The 17,860-nt window shown below is 41.1% G+C and overlaps 1 protein-coding gene across 3 annotated transcripts in view; it reads left to right on the top strand.

Annotated features, from left to right (window-relative positions):
- Nucleotides 1-17,860, top strand: part of GRB10 (growth factor receptor bound protein 10) — a 140,649-nt gene that overhangs the window by 29,784 nt on the left and 93,005 nt on the right. For all 3 annotated transcript variants that reach the window (XM_072153164.1, XM_072153162.1, XM_072153163.1), the window contains exon 2: nt 14,215-14,289. In XM_072153164.1, the coding sequence (XP_072009265.1) occupies nt 14,242-14,289 (48 nt within the window). In that variant the 5' untranslated portion in view covers nt 14,215-14,241. The remainder of the gene's footprint in view (nt 1-14,214; nt 14,290-17,860) is intronic.

The following is a 17,860-nucleotide window of genomic DNA, read 5'->3' as shown; positions in this document are numbered from 1 at the left end:
GATATTCTGCAAAAGGTACAGGAAGTGGACTGCTGAGGACTGGGGTAAAGTCATTTTCTTTGATGAATCCCCTTTCCAATTGTTTGGAACATCTGGAAAGCTGCTTGTTCGGAGAAGACAAGGTGAGTGATACCACCAGTCTTGTCTCATGCCAACTGTAAAGCATCCTTCAGCCATTCATGTGTGGTTGCTTCTCAGCCAAGGGAATCTGCTCTGTCATGCCTAAAAATACACCCATGAATAAAGAATGGTACCATAATGTCCTCCAAGAGCAACTTCTCCCAACCGTCCAAGAGCAGTTTGGTGATCAACAATGCCTTTTCCAGCAGGATGGAGCACCTTGCCATAGAGCAAAGGTGATAACTAAATGGCTCGGGGAACAAAACATAGAGATTTTGGGTCCATGGCCCGGAAACTCCCCAGTTGTACTACTGTAGGTGTCCTTAAAGGGGTTGTCCAGGATGGGAAGCATGTGTGTTTAGTGCGTATTTTTTACTTTTGAGGTGTATGCCAACTAGGGCTCACTTAGAAAAACAAATCCTGTTCTGTACAACCCCTTGACTTTTGTCGACTTGGCTTATTGAATGGAAGCATGTCTCGATAGCATAATTTTGATGGAAGCCGGTGTCTTTTTGGATTGTCTGTTGGTTGTGCTGCTGAGACTTTTCACCTGTTCCCACACTCACAACTGAATCCTGTACTTGCAGTGGAATGCCTTATAATCTGTTTGTCAGTGTTCTGTAGGCATTTGTGGCAGACTTTGGTTTTACTTCTGCCTTGTTTTTAATTCTGGAAAGCACCCACTGCTTATTACACCAAAGAACACCATTGTAAGATTTTCCTCCAAATAGGATTAATAGGAATTCTTAAACTTTAAATTAAGGGAAGGCCCAAGCTAATTTGCTTATGTCACCCGAGCGCCTCAGGGAGTCTAGTATTTTAATATGAATACAAAACCCCTATAGTGGGGCTGCTAGCGCTTCGGCTGGGGGTAGGGGGTTGCATACATTAAAATACTCTGCTCCCAGAGGTGTTCGGATGATGTAGCCTGAGCACCCAAGCTAATTTGCTTAACTCTCACCATAATCACAGGATATAGTTATAAGTCCTGAGGAACTTCTTACTAGGGCACATCTACCATCACTAAACGGATTGTAGATGTAATTTAGAGGCAAAGAAATGAAATAACCATTTGGGGCCAGAAGAGGGCGCAAATGCAATGATAAAACCCGTCCAGAGCAGTAAAGCTTGTAGTGAGGGATTTATTCACAGAACTTTTTCAATCCTATCACATTCTAATTTGTCACAAGGGTGATGAGACTGGCCCTAACAAAGTAGCACAACTCAAATTTTTAAACAAACTTATTGCCCCATATAAAAATCTACAATTTACTAGTTTTCTTAAAGACTAAGTGGAGGGTCTAAATGATTTCCTTGGAAGACTTCTTATGGGAGTCTTGGGATTTTAAAAGAAAGATCTTCAACAGATTCATGTTGGCATAATCCTTCTTTGCTTGAATTTGCCCCTTAGAACAAATCTTTAATCTCCACCACATAGCACTGAAAAAATGCATTTAATGTTGCAAAAAAAAAAACCCTCGCATGGCAACATTTACAGAAGGACAAATACTTTATCGCTCACACAAGTGCACCCATGAACTAACAAACCCACAAAATTTTATGGGGTCAAACTGGCTGCTGCATAGCCCTCCTTCCCTTCTGTGCCCCGCTGTGTTCATATAACAAGTAATGTCCACATATGGGGTCTCAATACTCGGGAGAAATTGCGTAACAAATTTTAGGATGAGTTCTTTTTTATGCTTTGTGAATGGTCTTATTTTGTCGGTAATATGTTCATTTAGCGCTAAAATGTACACTCTAAATTTTACCTCCATTTCTACTCCAATGTTCCTAAAACTGTTTTGCATAGTTTTAGGGTTGCAGATTTGAAAATGCAGTGATTAGGGGTATCTAATATACTTCAAAGCTCATTAAAAACAAAAATGATCACATGATTAGTAACCAATGTGACTTGAAAATAAAATATCCAGACGCAAATTATAAAAACCTAAAGCAGAATTGTTGGTAACTAATTTTGGTGGTAAAAATGTCTGTATATGAGAATTTTGAAAATGGTGAATTTTATAAACACTTTGCCTTAATTTTTGCAACTACTTATACAAAAAAATGTCATCCAAAATTTACCCCAAACAAAGGCCATTTCAAAATCCCTGGTAAATAGGTGTTGCTTTATAGGCTATAATTTTGAACACCAGTCAGATTAAGAAAAATGGAGCTTGGCCTTAAAGGGTTTGGCCAATTTATCTCATGTTTTTGTAACTTGTGGGGTAATTTGCCAATGCACATCTATTAAAGTTTTTGCTCTGCTTTATTGGTATGTAAAGTGAAGCCTTCGGTCTTTTACTTCAGCTAGACATTCCTGTCCATAAAATGGCTGCAGATGGAGGGGCATATGATCTCTAGCTGGCAATTTTTCATGGACAGTTGGAGATGCAAATGATCCCTGATCTGCAGCCATTTTATGGACAGGAATGTCTGAGGTAAGATCGGAGGTTTAAATTTACTTGACATATCAAGAAAGCTGTGGACAGAGATGGGGATAACGCTTCTACAAGTGTCTATGGCGCTTGTAGAGGCTGATTTACTCCCCAAAAAAACCACCATGCATTTAAATATGCTTGGTGGTTTCCTGCAAGCTGGGCGCTTTGCTGTCGGCATTTCAGCATAGGATCGTATCTCGCAGCCTCTACTCTTGGCAGCACAAACAATACAGTGCCACCCCTTCCTCCCCTGTCGAGCCGTCTTGTCTCATTTCACATGACTTTGTATATCTGCCACGGGCTGGAGCAGTGAGTAGCTCCGCCCATGGCTGTGTGCGATTGTGCACACAGAGCATGAACAAGATTGAGCTGTCTGCAACAGCCCAATCCTGTACTGTGAAGGAGGCTGATATTATCAGCCCCCTGTAGTGTCAGCAACCCCTGTATGCAGTAAGGCAATATGCTTCCTCTGCATGACTTTGTATACAGATAAGTGATCCATTTGACTGTTGCCATTAGACCTGTTATCTGTGATCTACATAGAAGATGAGCAGGGAACAAGTGCCCCTGTAAAAAAAAACAATCAAATTAACTGTTTTGTGCATTGTGCCCTCAAATCCCCCCCCCCCCCCCCCCCCCAAATAAATGAAACTTGGCAGTGTCAGCCCCAGCCCACTCTGTAGGGGTTTAGGGCATCAGCCCACTCTGGGGGGAGGTCTACGGCCGGCGTATACCTCAGCCCAATTGGAAAGGGGTGGGGGGTGGGGGCAAGCATTAGGCCACTTACACATTACAAAAACATGAGGTAGTGGTTAACCCCTTAAAGTCTGCATCCTTAAGGGGCTAAACAGCATGTAATAATCCAGCATGATACTCCGTGCATTCTTTAAAAAGCTTTTCTTTTTTAATTTCATCTATTAACCCCTTAATGCTGAAGCCACTTTTCACCTTCCTTCCTGACACGGCCCATTTTTTTTCAAATCTGCCCTGTGTCAATATAAATGGTTATAACTTTGGAACTCTTTAACATATCCAAGTGATTTTAAAATTTTTTGTTTTCTCGTGACACTTTGTACTTCATGTTAGTTGTTAGATGTATTACAGTGTGTCACAGCCGGGTCCTGCCAGAAGGCACGGACTCGGCTCACAGAAGAGGATTGCGCAGTCCCGGGGATGCGATCGGAGCAGCGGACCCCCCCAACCCGGTAATCGGAGATTTCTCCGATCGCGGGTGTTAACCCCTGACAATCAGTGTGTTACATTACATCTGTATTACACTGTGTAATGTGAAGAAGGATCAGTGGATCACTTGTTCAAGCTAACCTGTAAAAGTTAATAAATGTTAAAAACATTATTAAAAATGATCTTATGTAAAAAGATTTAAATAGTTAGTCCCCTAAACACAAATATTCCCTATACACATGCAATAAAGTGAACAAAAAAAACAATTGCCCAAAAACCCCACATATTTGGTATCGCCACGTCCGTAACAATCTGTACAATAACTCAGAAACATTATTGGACCCGCTTGGTGAACGCCACAAAACCCGTAAAACACCCCGATCGCGGGTGTTAGAGGCGGGTGTCGGCTATAATATATAGCCGACACCCGCAGCTTCTGGCGCGGGCTCCGTTCTAGAGCCGGCGCCAGAAGTATGACTTACTATTACTGCATTTTGCGGGAACGCACCTCCCGCCATGCAGTAATAGTACATCAAATGTCGGGAAGGGGTTAAGCAGGATTCCCCTCAGTACAGCAAAATGGATCAATGCGTTTTGGCCATGTCCGCTTCAGTCATGATCTATATTCCGAAGTAAAAAGATCCCATTTAAAACTCCAAGTCCCCTCCTCTTCCCATGATGTAATGAAGGGAGGTGCTTGAATTTCCCTAAAAATGACACTTACTTTTACATAAAACTCTAAGTATTGAAAAGTATATAGATATAGCTTTTTTCTTATCTCCTCCTCTTATGGATTTAGTAACCCTTTGAATACCCGGCCATACAAAACTATCCATATTACCTTTATGGCAGCTTTTGAAATGCTTGGAAACTTCAGAAATATTGGTATTATCCCCTACTGCATCACATTGTTTAAGAATTCAGTTTTTTACCGGGCCTATAGTACACCCAATGTATTGGGTTAAACATTTTGTACAGGGCCCCAAATACACTACATCTGTTGTATTACAATTTTCTGTTCAATAAACTTTTATTAAAAGTAATTAGTGTCAACATACATAGACTTGTCATTGAGTCACAGTAAGATTTCAGAATATAAGCTTTCAAGGCATAAACACAAATAACTTTGGCTTGTCTAGCATTACATTCACATTACAAAATGAATTCCGCACTTCTCAAGACGATAATTATACCTAGATAATGCTTGTCTCCTTTAGTACAATGAGCAAGGAAACCGGAAAGAAAATCTATGTTACTAAACATTATTAACAACTCGAACCACACTAAACACTTACGACGTGGGGGACCAAAGGAAAACACATAGTGGAATACAGAGGGGAAGGGGGTATAGAAAGGGAGGGGGAAGCACACCGGGAAAGAGGGAATGTTAAGAAGAAAAAAGAAAAAGGGAAAATTTCTCACTCACTTAAGCCATGCATCCTCCACCTGCTTCTATCCACGCGGCAAATTCTGCCGAACTGCGGAAGTCGATCCATGGGGACCAGACCCTGGTGTATTTTTCTATTTGAGAGTCCGCCAGTCCCTCCACAGCTCTCATCTCCTCCATTCTCATAATATGATTTAAGGCTTCCGCCCACTGGGCCCTTGAGGGACTTGCACTTGATTTCCATAGTCTGGGGATAATCTGTCGAGTGGCGGCAATGCAATGTCTCAGAAAACCTTTCTTTATCACAGAGATAGAGCCAGGGATCATAGATAATAGCCCGATCTCTGGGCTCGGTGCAACCGAGTCCGACCATAATTTATTGTAAAGTGCAAAGACCGCCTCCCACAGACCACTCACCCCAGGGCAAGACCACCAAATATGTAACATGGAACCCCGTTCCCTGGCACATCTCCAACACACATCCGATACCTCCGGGAACATCTTATGCAGCCTCTCCGGAGTTCGGTACCATCTGGCGACGATTTTAAAGTTAGTCTCCTGTATTTGTGACGAGACAGAGAGTTTGTGAGTTAAGACAGACGCCTTATCCCAGTCCTCTTCAGTAAATGTTTTGTTCAGCGCCTGTTCCCAAGCTTGTCTGTAAGGGACTGGTGTACCTTTAGTCCTCTCTCTCACCAGCCACCCATAGACCGTAGATATTAGATGCCTAGGGGGTTCTTTATTCGTAAAAATTTGTTCTATGAATGTTAGTTCCCTTTTAAGGGATTGTGCGTGCCCCAGGGATTGTAGGAAGCTGCTCAATTGATTAGCCATAAACCATCTGCTGCCTCTCATTTCAGCGGGGAACCACCCTTCCAGAGAATGTATGTCGCGGCCTTTTAGTGCGTGTCGTACTTGTACTACCCCGTTTAACGGTAAGCCGAATGTTTCAGGGTTCATGTCTCGTAGAGGACACCTAGCATCTAAGAATATTGGAGACATGGGGCCCGGGACGGATGTCAGTTTATGTCGTTTCCTCATTCTGTCCCAACTGCCTAGCAGAGTCCTATATAAAGGTGTGCAGGGAGAGGATGTGTCACGGTCCATCGGGGAGAGCCACAGGGATGCCATCAGGGGCGACAAGTTCAAAGAAGCCTCCAGAGTCACCCAAAGCTTGGAAGAGGAGTTCAAGGCTGCGTCTATTATGCAAGTCAGCATAGAGGCCTCATGGTATAGACCCAAGTCCGGCAAACCCGCCCCTCCCAACTCTTTAGGCCTAGTAAGTATAGTGTGGGCCATCCGAGGTCTAGAGGAATCCCATATAAAACCCGAGATCACCCTTTTAAGTCTAATAAGGAAGGCAGGGGCTATTTGGAGGGGTATAGTTTGGAAGAAATAGAGTATTTTCGGCAGGATATCCATCTTAACTACACTAATCCTTCCGAACCATGAGAGCGGGAGGCGTTTCCAAGCAAGGAGCTCCTTCTCTATTGACCTTAAAAGGGGCTGATAATTAACCTGAAAGAGGCCAGATAAATCTGTCGGGATTTTTATCCCCAGGTATGTAATGGCTTTTTCAGCCCATCGAAAGGGGAACTCCTTCTTAATATCTCCCACCACATTGTCAGGCAGGTTTACGTTGAGCAGTTCGGACTTCGTGAGGTTTACTTTAAAGTTAGAGAGGTCAGAAAAGATTTTAAACTCAGCCAGTACTGACGGAAGCGTTGTGCGCGGTTGGGTGATAATTGTATTACAATTTTATTCGTAGAATACTAAACATAATCTTTAGCCTGCCAGTTTGTCAAGTATTCATATGTTGTGTCCACACTTATAGCTGCCTTTATAATAACCATGTTTTTGGTCCTTGCTACAGTCTAAACTGGGGGTTACATATGAACCTATAGTGGTGCTTCTCCTCAGAACAAATTTGATTCGTGTATATCATACAATTCCAGATCTTGCAATAGCAAAACAATTTAACGAGGAAAAAAAAGATTAGCAAAAATTCTGTCACAAATGTAATGGGCATATTGATATCCCCTTTTATGTCTTGTCTTTATTCTTATCCTGTAAGAAACTGTCCCTGGTTATACTTTTAATTTTACTTTGTCACATTTATAATACGTTTCTTATAACCTCTATCTGTCAGTTCAAGAATAGAAGACTATTTCTCTTCTCTCCATATGGAAGATTGTAGATGACATGCCTAGGGTGGGTAGACAATGCTAATGAGTTCCCTGCAATTTCCTTTCTATACAGACTAGACACTTTCCTCTGTCCCCTTAGCCTCACATCCATAAAAACCACTTCATCTTTGCCAAACACATGAGTAAATTTAAGGTTGGTGTCATTACAATTGTAATATTTCATCATTTGATCATTCATGTCCTGTGGCCCCCCCTCCCCCAGATCCAGACCAGATCGCTAATAAATCTGCCCATCCATTTAATAAGATGTTTGTATTTGTTGGAGGGAGAAAGACAAACGACTCCTCCCTTATTTGCAAATATCTATTTGACTCCAACTCAATAAATAAAAAATTTTTTAGCCACAACTTTTTCAATCAAAAATCTATTCCTTTAATCCCTTCCTGACCGCGCGTCACGTGCAGTTGCATGGAGAGGGCTCACGGGCTGAGCTCTCTCCATAGCCGTTAAGTCTTTGCATATAACGGGCGTTATCCTGTCGATCACTGCTGGCGGCTTAAAAAAGATGACGCATGGGTGCCACCATCTTGGTGACTATCATCGTTCCCCATGGATCTTCCAAAGACCCAAGGCTTTCTCGTTTTAACCATTTCATTACAATTTGAGATTTGGCGCTTTTTTGCTACTTTGATAAATGCTTTGTTGGCATTGTTTTTATGCATAAGCTCAATTTTTTAGGATGTTATGGAGCTTAGAGTGCAATTTTTATGAATCAAAACCTATATTTTGTACGGACCTGAACAACTTTCAAGGCCTAAATGGGAAAATCCCATAAATTACCCCACTGTAGAAACTACACCCCAAATTTATGAAAACAACTTTATGCAGTTTAACCCTTTAGATGTTTTTGGACTATTGATATTTCAACCCAAAAATTAAACCTTAACAATAGATGACAAAAAGCTCCACAAAGGTCGCTCTAGGAGCCATTGTTCTTTCATGCTGTAGGTATCTAGGAAATTTACTGTTTTCGTTCTTTTTAACCATTCCTTGTCACTGACCTTTACTTTGTATTTGAATTGCATATTTATGTATAACCTTGATCTGCTAGTTCCCCCAACTCAGATATTGAGATTAATACATGTACAGCAACAATTTGTTTACTTTATCGTAGTTCCTTGTCTGTCCTTTGAATCCTGTGACTCTCTGCTTTTTTTTAAAAAAAATATTTTATTTGAAAATGAGTAAATGTAAATCCACTTAATTTTGTCTGATTCGTTTCCTCTCCTACATTTTTGTAACTCAAGGACAACCCCTTTAAAAACACCAAATGAAAAGGAGTGTTCTGTGGTATGTCTGGTCTGTGCCCGTTTGTTTACAGGGGAGCGGTTGGCTGGGCCTGATCACCATATCAATACAGTGCTGAGATATGGATGGGCTGGAAGCTTCCAGAGCACAGCTTCCTTGCCCTGTAAACGGACACGGTTCAGACGGACCGCCGCACGGAACATCAGGTGTGACTGAGGTGTTTCTGAATTTTATTTCGTTGCATGGTTCATATTTACAATGAGCAGATACATGGAAAATAAACCTGTGTGAACAGGTGTTAAAAAAAATAAATAACATGCCTATATTTTTGCAAGGGATATTTTTTTTTTTTTTTTTCCTGCAAGTCTCAGTAATTCGCTGTCACTGATCTGGTCTTCAGAAAACCCTATAACCCACTCAAATGTCAGAGTAGTTGAGTTTATCTGCAGTTTCCTTAGATCACCTCCATTGTAAAGAATCGAAACCTCCTGCTGATCGAGGTGATTCTGGTAGATATGAAGGCTTGCATGTGGGAACAGAAGAGCCCACTGAATACAATTTTAGTTTTGTAGTTAGAGCTACAATTCAGAGTATTTTAGTTTTGTATAAATCTTCTATTCTTGTATACATTTGGTATTGCTATATTTCTTGCAATACAGTTTTCATACAGTAAGGAGAATTCACAAAATACTTGCTATAGCACTGTTCTATGCATTCTGAATCCATGGTAGGGAAGCCATGAAAAGTGAGTCAGGCATGTTGAACTCGGTCATGTAAATATAAAAATTCCAGGAGCAGTTTGTAATGCTCTGCCATTCAGTTCACTATTTAGATACTTGCTGTACTGAATCTAAAAATAACATTGCTATATTTAGACTCCTTCTCAGGGATGAGAATTAACTTAAACTGGCATCTAATAGTTTGTGGTCATTGACGCAGGCCAGCCATTTATTAAAGGACCATTAAAACATTTAACAGCACTTATATATTTTTTTTTTCCTCTTAATCCAACTTTCCACGATTAACATGCTGCAAAACTATTTGCACTGCTGGATTATACTGCAGCATGTGCATAGGATTTATAAAATCACATGTAGTGTGGATTAGCCAGACTATTCCACTTCTGCAGACACACACATCCTGGCTTGCATTCCCAGCTTAAAGGACACCTGTCACTAGTCCTGTCACCACTACCTGTTGGAGCAGATCACAAGGATCCCATCCCAGCTTTTATCTAGTTATTTCATACATTAATCATTGTAAAATCATCTATTCTTTATCATGTAAATGAGGCTGGTCACATGGTCAGAGGCAGTGATGTCACCCCTGTTCCCCCTCCCCTCTCCTCCCGCTGCTCATGTCTGTGTATAATGTATAGTAAAGCATTGCTAGTGTGTATGTCATCTGCTGACATGCTGCATCCTCCTAATATACAGGTGAGACAGACATCAGCTACACATGAATCTGACATGTTCTGCTGTAACATGGCTGCAGCCTGGAGCTGCTGTATCTCTCCTATACACACATGCACACACAGGCTGCGGGGGGCGTGGCCACCAGCACCAGGAAGCACATCATTATACAGGCTGTCAGTCATGCACTGGGGGTGTGGCTGTGCCTCCCACTCATGAATAGAGAGGACAGCTTGAATATGCTAATGCTTCATTGGACATTTCACAGGTCATTTGCATACAGCTTTAGGACCTCATTGCTTAGGTTTACAGGCATGTAGAGGGACAATAAAGGGATAGAGGCAATGCTCTCTAATGGCAGTTTATGAAAATATATTTAGTTTAGGGGGGTTATTTTGCATGACGGGTTCTCTTTAAAGGTTGCTTGGAGAGGACTCCCAAGTAGTGAGCATTTGAAGAGACCAGCCAATAGGGCTGCCTATATATTAAACTGTGGAGTATATGTTCATGTATTACTGGACACATTTACAAAATCATCAAGGGATCAAATTATTTTCACCAGTTTCAGTTCAGGTTAGCTTTCAAATTGGTAATTACTCACTGATAACTTTTGTTTCCTTGAACCATGACAACACCCAACCAGAGAGGCAGCCTCCTCCAGGGAGTTTGGTACCTCTTGCCTTCAGTGGATTAGACTCTATATGGGACTCCTCTATTTTGGTTAGAATGGCTCAAAGGCCAACCATAGGAGGCATACCACCATACATTCTCTCATATCTTATGTTTTTTTTTTGCGCAACACCAGTGACTGAAAGGTGAGGGGGGCCATAACCAAAAGTGTGCACGTAACCAATGGTTCAAGGAAACAAAATTACCAGTCTCTACAATGGCACCAAACCAGAGAGAATAGCATAGTAAATTTAGGGAGGGATCACAGAAAACAAAACTCTTCATCCAAAAGACAACTTGTGAGCAACCACCACATCCAGCCAATGTTTAAAGAAGGTGTGCAGGAAATACCAGGTGGCTGCCAGGCAAATTTGACTGCACTTGTTGGATGTGCCTTTAAGAACCTCAGGAATTTGAAGGTTAGTGGATTATTAGGCTTGACTGATGGCTAACTTAAAGTGTAACCGTCATTCTGAGCAAAAAAAACTAAACTTAATTCTGCTCCAGGTGCCCCTAGGAATCATTCCACAAAGTATTTTGCCTCTTGGTCCAAATTTAGTACCTCTTTTGGCCCATAGCAACCATGGTTTTCAGCTCTCAAAAAAACCTACAATCAGCAAGGTGGAGGGGCGGGACCTGCCTCCTGTGACCTCATCACAAGCCGCACTGCTGACCAATGGGACCAGAGCTATGCATCATCTAGTCATGTATATCTATCTATCCATCTCTCAATCTATTGGTGTAATCTATTATGTACTCATATATATCTATCCATCTAAAACTTCAACACAGGACAGCTTGAATACTTGGAGAGTGTCTCCTGCCACTTCCTGTGCAGTGATTGGGGGGGGGTAGGAGCTGCAGTTTTGTCTGTGGATTATTTGCATCTCTCCCTCAGCTTTCCCTGCACTTGTGTATAAGAGTGTAGTTGTTTTGTTACTACATTATTTAGGGCTGTTCCAGCCCTGGAGCAGTGATACATGAGGTAATCAGCTGATTGCAGGGAAAGAAATGGGGGCGTGTCTCCAGCTCTGTGTCCATAGTAACAGCCATATGGGATATTACTGACATCTAGGGGAAGTCTGCAAGATTCGGATAACTAATCCAATTGCAAAAGGGCTTAAAATTGATTTTGAAATGACTGTTACACTTTAATCCACCTAGAGATTGTATTTGTCTTTTTCGGTAGGAATAATAAAAAGCAAAGGCTTCAACTATTAGAATATCTGAAGTTCTCCAGTCATTCTTCTCAAACGCAGATTTGGTTTTTCACAAAGGGAAAGTCTAACCTATCTATGGAATCTCCAGGCCACCCTCGGGGCAAAAGCCCCCCCCCCCCACCCATTCCTGATGACAATTTAGCATGGCTACTAAAACACCACCCCTGCCTCTCCCTTGAAGACTGATTTAATGCCGGCAAAACATTTCATCAGGGGGATCATGGGGCTGCCAGAAGGCTGTATTAATGTAGATTGTAACTGATGTTGAATCCTAGCTTCTCAACTTGCAGAAAAGATGACTTTCTGGGTTAGTTGTGCAGGTGCACAGACTGAATACAGATTACAGTGCACTTGTCTGGTAGATACAAAAGTTTTCAAGCTTCAGTAAGGGAACTGCTCAGTAAACAGATCTACTGTGTCCTGTATAGGTACAGCATGTGTGATGTGTACAAATATACAGAGCTTATGTATTTTCAGTATGTGGAGGGCTGTGAAGTTGGAACTCTGACCAGGAAAACTGGAGATTGCTAAAGTGAACTCTCGATTTCCCCAACTCAGACACAGTGCTGAAATCCATGCACATTCCTTCTTGGTGCTGTATTTCTGTTGTAGGTGAGCTTCACTACTGAGCATGTACATAATGTGCAGCCACATTCATATCAACTAAAAGCGGATGAACAACCTTACCCACTCACTGCTCCTCTTCTGCTGCTTCACTCTTAGAGTGAAGTAGAAGACCTGGAAGTTGTAAATACTTGTCAGCTGTACTGTACTGCTCTTCCTTTCCTGGCTCGGCTCCATGCCTGATGCCACCACATACATCAAGCTTTGAACACAGAGCAGAGCTGTGCAGGGAGGACCAGAGGAGCTGGTAAATAGTTGTAGGTTTGGTCTGCTCTTGGGTGGCATTTTGTGCTGTACTATGGTTCTATGGTTTCTGGTGTATCTTGAGTACTGGTTACTGATTCAACTCTTAAAGTAAGAAAATGTTCACCCCCGGCTTGAACCTTTAGACCAAGAGCAGAAAAGACATTTAATGGAAACTTCAAAATTAATACAATTCAATGAATCCTCCGCCTCTACGTTCACCTATTTCACTAGAAAAGAGAAAACTACGTGGGTACCGATCTTTCAGATCAGAAAGGTACTACGTTGACAGTCTTAACTTATGCTCAATGTCCTCGATCTTCTATATGTAGATCATTAGAGTCCTCTTATGAAGTTAATGCTTCAGTGCGGCGTTTCTCCTAGGTGTCTCGGAGGCAATCTGTAGCTTCTATGCTACTGCCTATTCCTCCTGCTGGGGAACTTGTTCCTCCACACTCGTTCCGTTCTCCTCGTCTCCTCTCCTGATTGCTGCTCAAAAGTGAGAGTAAAGGACACATGATGGTGCAGTATTTTCCCAGTTTAAGAGCTATTTTATTGGAAATAAAAAGGCCTTGCCTTGTGTATAAAAACGCAGATTCTTGAATCTTTGAGTATTTCCAATAAAATAGCTCTTAAACTGGGAAAATACTGCACCATCGTGTGTCCTTTCCTCTCTTTTTTGAGCAGCAATCAGGAGAGGAGACCAGGAGAACGGAACGAGTGTGGAGGAACAAGTTCCCCAGCGGGAGGAATAGGCAGCAGCACAGAAGCTACGGATTGCCTCCGAGACACCTAGGAGAAACGCCGCACTGAAGCATTAACTTGTGCTCAATGTCCTCTATCTTCTATATGTAGATCATTAGAGTCCTCTTATGAAGTTAAGACTGTCTCCGTGAGTACCGATCTTTCAGATAGGAAAGGTACTACGTTGTTTTTTCTTTTCTAGTGAAATAGGTGAACGTAGAGGCGGAGGATTCATTGAATTGTATTAATAACGTAGAGGTTTTTGGATCCTTTAACCTTTTATCCTCCTTGCGCCATTCCCCTTTGTTTTTGTTTTTTTGCAAGTACAGGGTATCATATTGTTTATTGAAACTACAAAATTAAATGTTTGGACTTTCAATATGGAATCTGTCAATTTGATCAATTATATACCAATAAACACTATAAAAAATAAAGGCAACACTCAAATGGCACATCCTAGATCTGAATGAATATTGTCAATAAATACCTTGTCAGCTCATTCAATTTTATACACAATCGCAAAAAAAAAACACAACACCTCAGCCTGCTGTCACAGTTGGGGACTCATTGGGAATCTTTCTCCAGAACCCAGTGTACTCTGGTTGCTAGACCTCATGTTTGTATCATGTGGCCTATTTTTCAGCTTTGTCTTAAATTTTTTTTTTTTCTTTCAACCTTGAAAAAAATCCTCACTTTAATTTTTTTTTTTCGTTTTAGTCTCAAGTTAACTGAATTTGTGAACCGATGGCTTTATCTGGATGTCCAGATGCTTTTTTACATCCCTATTATCAGGTAAGGAGCAAGTAAAATTGCAAATATGTTGGAAATTATTTACTTCTTTTTTTTTTTTTTTTTTTTTTTTTTTTGTCCAGTAGTATAAGGTTGCACGTAACTAGAGATGAGCGAGCATTAAAATGCTCGGGTACTTGTTACTCGAGCCGAACATTTCCTGGTGCTCGTTTCGAGTAACGAGCCCCATTGAAATCAATGGGAGACCCGAGCATTTTTTTAGTAAAATTAAAAACTGAACGAGCACTGAGTGAAAGAGTGAAAGAACACTGCAGAACAGATTGCAGATGTTCGGGAACATCTGCGATCTGTTCCGGAGACACGCGTGCAGAACGATGTTCTCTGCAATAGTATTTGAAGAACAATATGTGTGAAGAACAACTTGCAGATGTTTGACAACATCTGCAAGTTGTTCTCTACACATATTGTTCTTCGAATACTATTGCGGAGAACACCATTCTGCACGCGTGTCTCCGGAGCAGATCGCAGATGTTCGCGAACATCTGCAATCTATTCTGCAGTGTTCTTTCACTGTGTTCTTCAATTAAATGATTAAATTAAATGTTTTAATTGTATTTTTTTACTGTTCTTTACTTTTTTTTTTTTTTTTAAATTAAATGCTCGTTATCGAGCAGGGCAAATACTCGTCCGAGCAACGAGCCGGTCCGAGTATGCTAATACTCGACCGAGCATCAAGCTCGGACGAGTATACTCGCTCATCACTACACGTAACCCATAAAACATGCACATATTCATGAAGTTTTTACAGGTCATGTGGCCTCTGATGGCAATACTTTTAGACCCTGAAATACATGTAGCTTTTGGCACTCATTTATTGCTCCCTGTCACAGGTTCAAACATTGGTGTCCTGAGGACACCAATACAGTAGAAAGGAGCAACTATTGTAGCTTCCCTTTAAGGTCCCATTAACAGGGTGAATATAGATTGTGGTTTCTTTTGTTTTTTTTGTACGAAACTTTGCATGTCCAAAAAGTTGCATGTAACACGAAACCATAAATAAAGTATTCTGGATTTGTATGTACATGAACATTTTTAAAGTTCCTCTAAAATATAAATTTAGTATTTTGTTTGCTCCAAAGTTGCCTGAAGGTGGTAGTGTGTGAATTTTAAGTTATTTTTGTAGACCTGGTGGGCAGCTTTTTTTTTTTTTTTTTTTTTATCAGTCCAGTACTTTTTTAAATGTATATTTGACAGAATAGCAGCTCTTGCTTTGTACGTTAAATATTTTAAACACATTTGTAAATTGTAACCAAATATGGCATGGTTTGTTTTTAGCATCTAACATTTTTAAAAATTTAATACATTTTTTTTTTTTTTGTTTTCGTGTTAATTTCAGTGCATATTTGTTTAATAATTTGTGTTTGTCAAAGTTCCATGTGGGTGGTACAGGTTGTCAACTGTTAATCATTACAAATGCAAACACTTGGTTGTCAAAAAGCAAAGCCAACCCTAAAACCTATATTTTGAAATCGGTTTTGTTATTGCTGGGTGACCAGACAACATGCAGTCAAAGGAACTCTCAATTGAGGTGAAGCAGAACATCCTGAGGCTGGAAAAAAAGAAAAAATCCATCAGAGATGGCAGACATGCTTTGAGTAGCAAAATCAACAGTCGAGTACATTCTGAGAAAAAAGGAATTGACTGGAGAGCTTGGGAACTCAAAAAGGCCTGGACGTCCACGTATGACAACAGTGGTGGATGATCGCTGCATACTTTCTTTGGTGAAGAAGAACCCGTTCACAACATCAATTGAAGTCCAGAACACTCAGTGAAGTAGGTGTATCTGTATTTACTTTCATGGGGTCTTCTCTTTACTGTTGACTTGGAGACAAAGGGTTCACATCTAGATGCAAACCATTCATTAATTCCAAAAATAGACAGGCTAGAGTTAAATTTGCAAAAAAAAGCCTTAAGAAGTATTCTATGGACAGATGAGACAAAGTTCAACCTGTACCAGAATGATGGGAAGAAAAAAGTTTGGAGATGAAAGGGAACGGCACATGATCCAAGGCACACCACATCCTCTGTAAAACATGGTGGAGGCAACGTGATGGCATGGGCATGCATGGCTTTAAATGGCACTGGGTCACTTGTGTTTATTGATGACATAACAGCAGACAAGAGTAGCCGGATGAATTCTGAAGTGTACCGGGATATACTTTCAGCCCAGATTCAGCCAAATGCTGCAAAGTTGATTGGACGGTGCTTCATAGTACAGATGGACAATGACCCCAAGGAGTTCATGAGTGCAAAAAAGTGGAACATTCTGCAATGGCCAAGTCAATTGCCAGATCTTAACCCAATTGAGCATGCATTTCACTTGCTCAAATCCAGACTTAAGACGGAAAGACCCACAAACAAGCAAGAGCTGAAGGCTGCGGCTGTAAAGGCCTGGCAAAGCATTAAGGAGGAAACCCAGCGTTTGATGTCCATGGGTTCCAGACTTAAAGGACACCTGTCATCGGGTCTCTGCCACTAGTCCTGTCACCTCTACCTGTTGGAGCAGCTCACAAGGATCCCATCCCTGCCTTTGTCTAGTTATTTCATACATTAATCATTATAAAATCATCTATTCTTTATTATGTAAATGAGGCTGGTCACATGGTCAGAGGCCGTGATGTCACCCCTGTTACCCCTCCCCTCTCCTCCCCCTGCTCATGTCTGTGTGTAATGTATAGTAAAGCATGGCTAGTGTCTGTGCTGCATCTGCTGACATGCTGCATCCTCCTAATATACAGGTGAGAGACACAGACATCAGCTACACATGAATCTGACATGTTCTGCTGTAACATGGCTGCCTGGAGCTGCTGTATCTCTCCTATACACACACAGGCTGCAGGGGGTGTGGCCACCAGCACCAGGAAGCACATCATTATACAGCCTCACACCATTATACAGGCTGTCAGTCATGCACTGGGGGTGTGGCTGTGCCTCCCACTCATGAATAGAGTGGACAGCTTGAATATGCTAATGCTTCATTGGACATTTCACAGGTCATTTGCATACAGCTTTAGGACCTCATTGCTTAGGTTTACAGGCATGTAGAGGGACAATGAAGGGATAGAGGCAATGCTCTCTAATGGCAGTTTATGAAAATATATTTAGTTTATATAAAAATATTTTGTTTGGGTTATGTTTATTTGTCCAATTACTTTTGAGCTCCTAAAATGTGGAGTGTTAGAAAATGTCGGACTTGTACACATTTCTTTACAGATATTTTTGTCCAACCCTTCAAATTAAACGTTACAATCTGCACTTGAATTCTGTTGTAGAGGTTTCATTTCAAATCCAATGGGGTGGCATGCAGAGCCCAACTCGTGAAAATTGTCACTGTCTAAATATTTCTGGCCCTTACTGTACTTTAAGAAAGACCTGCTCTTTGAGGATGCGTCACGAACTATCCCTCACAAAAGACGTTCCGAAAAAAGATAATTTTCAATTAATACCTTTTTAAAAAAAATGCTCTAGTGATTTAAAAAGTTACTCTAAAATAAGACCACTAAAAAGAACAAATATTCTCGCAAAAAAAAAAAAACCCCTAACTAGATTTGTA

Source organism: Engystomops pustulosus, chromosome 5, assembly GCF_040894005.1.
Source record: "Engystomops pustulosus chromosome 5, aEngPut4.maternal, whole genome shotgun sequence".
In the NCBI taxonomy this organism is placed as follows: Eukaryota; Metazoa; Chordata; class Amphibia; order Anura; family Leptodactylidae; genus Engystomops; species Engystomops pustulosus.
Note: the sequence above shows the minus strand (reverse complement) of the source record. Positions and strands in the feature narration are given on the sequence as shown.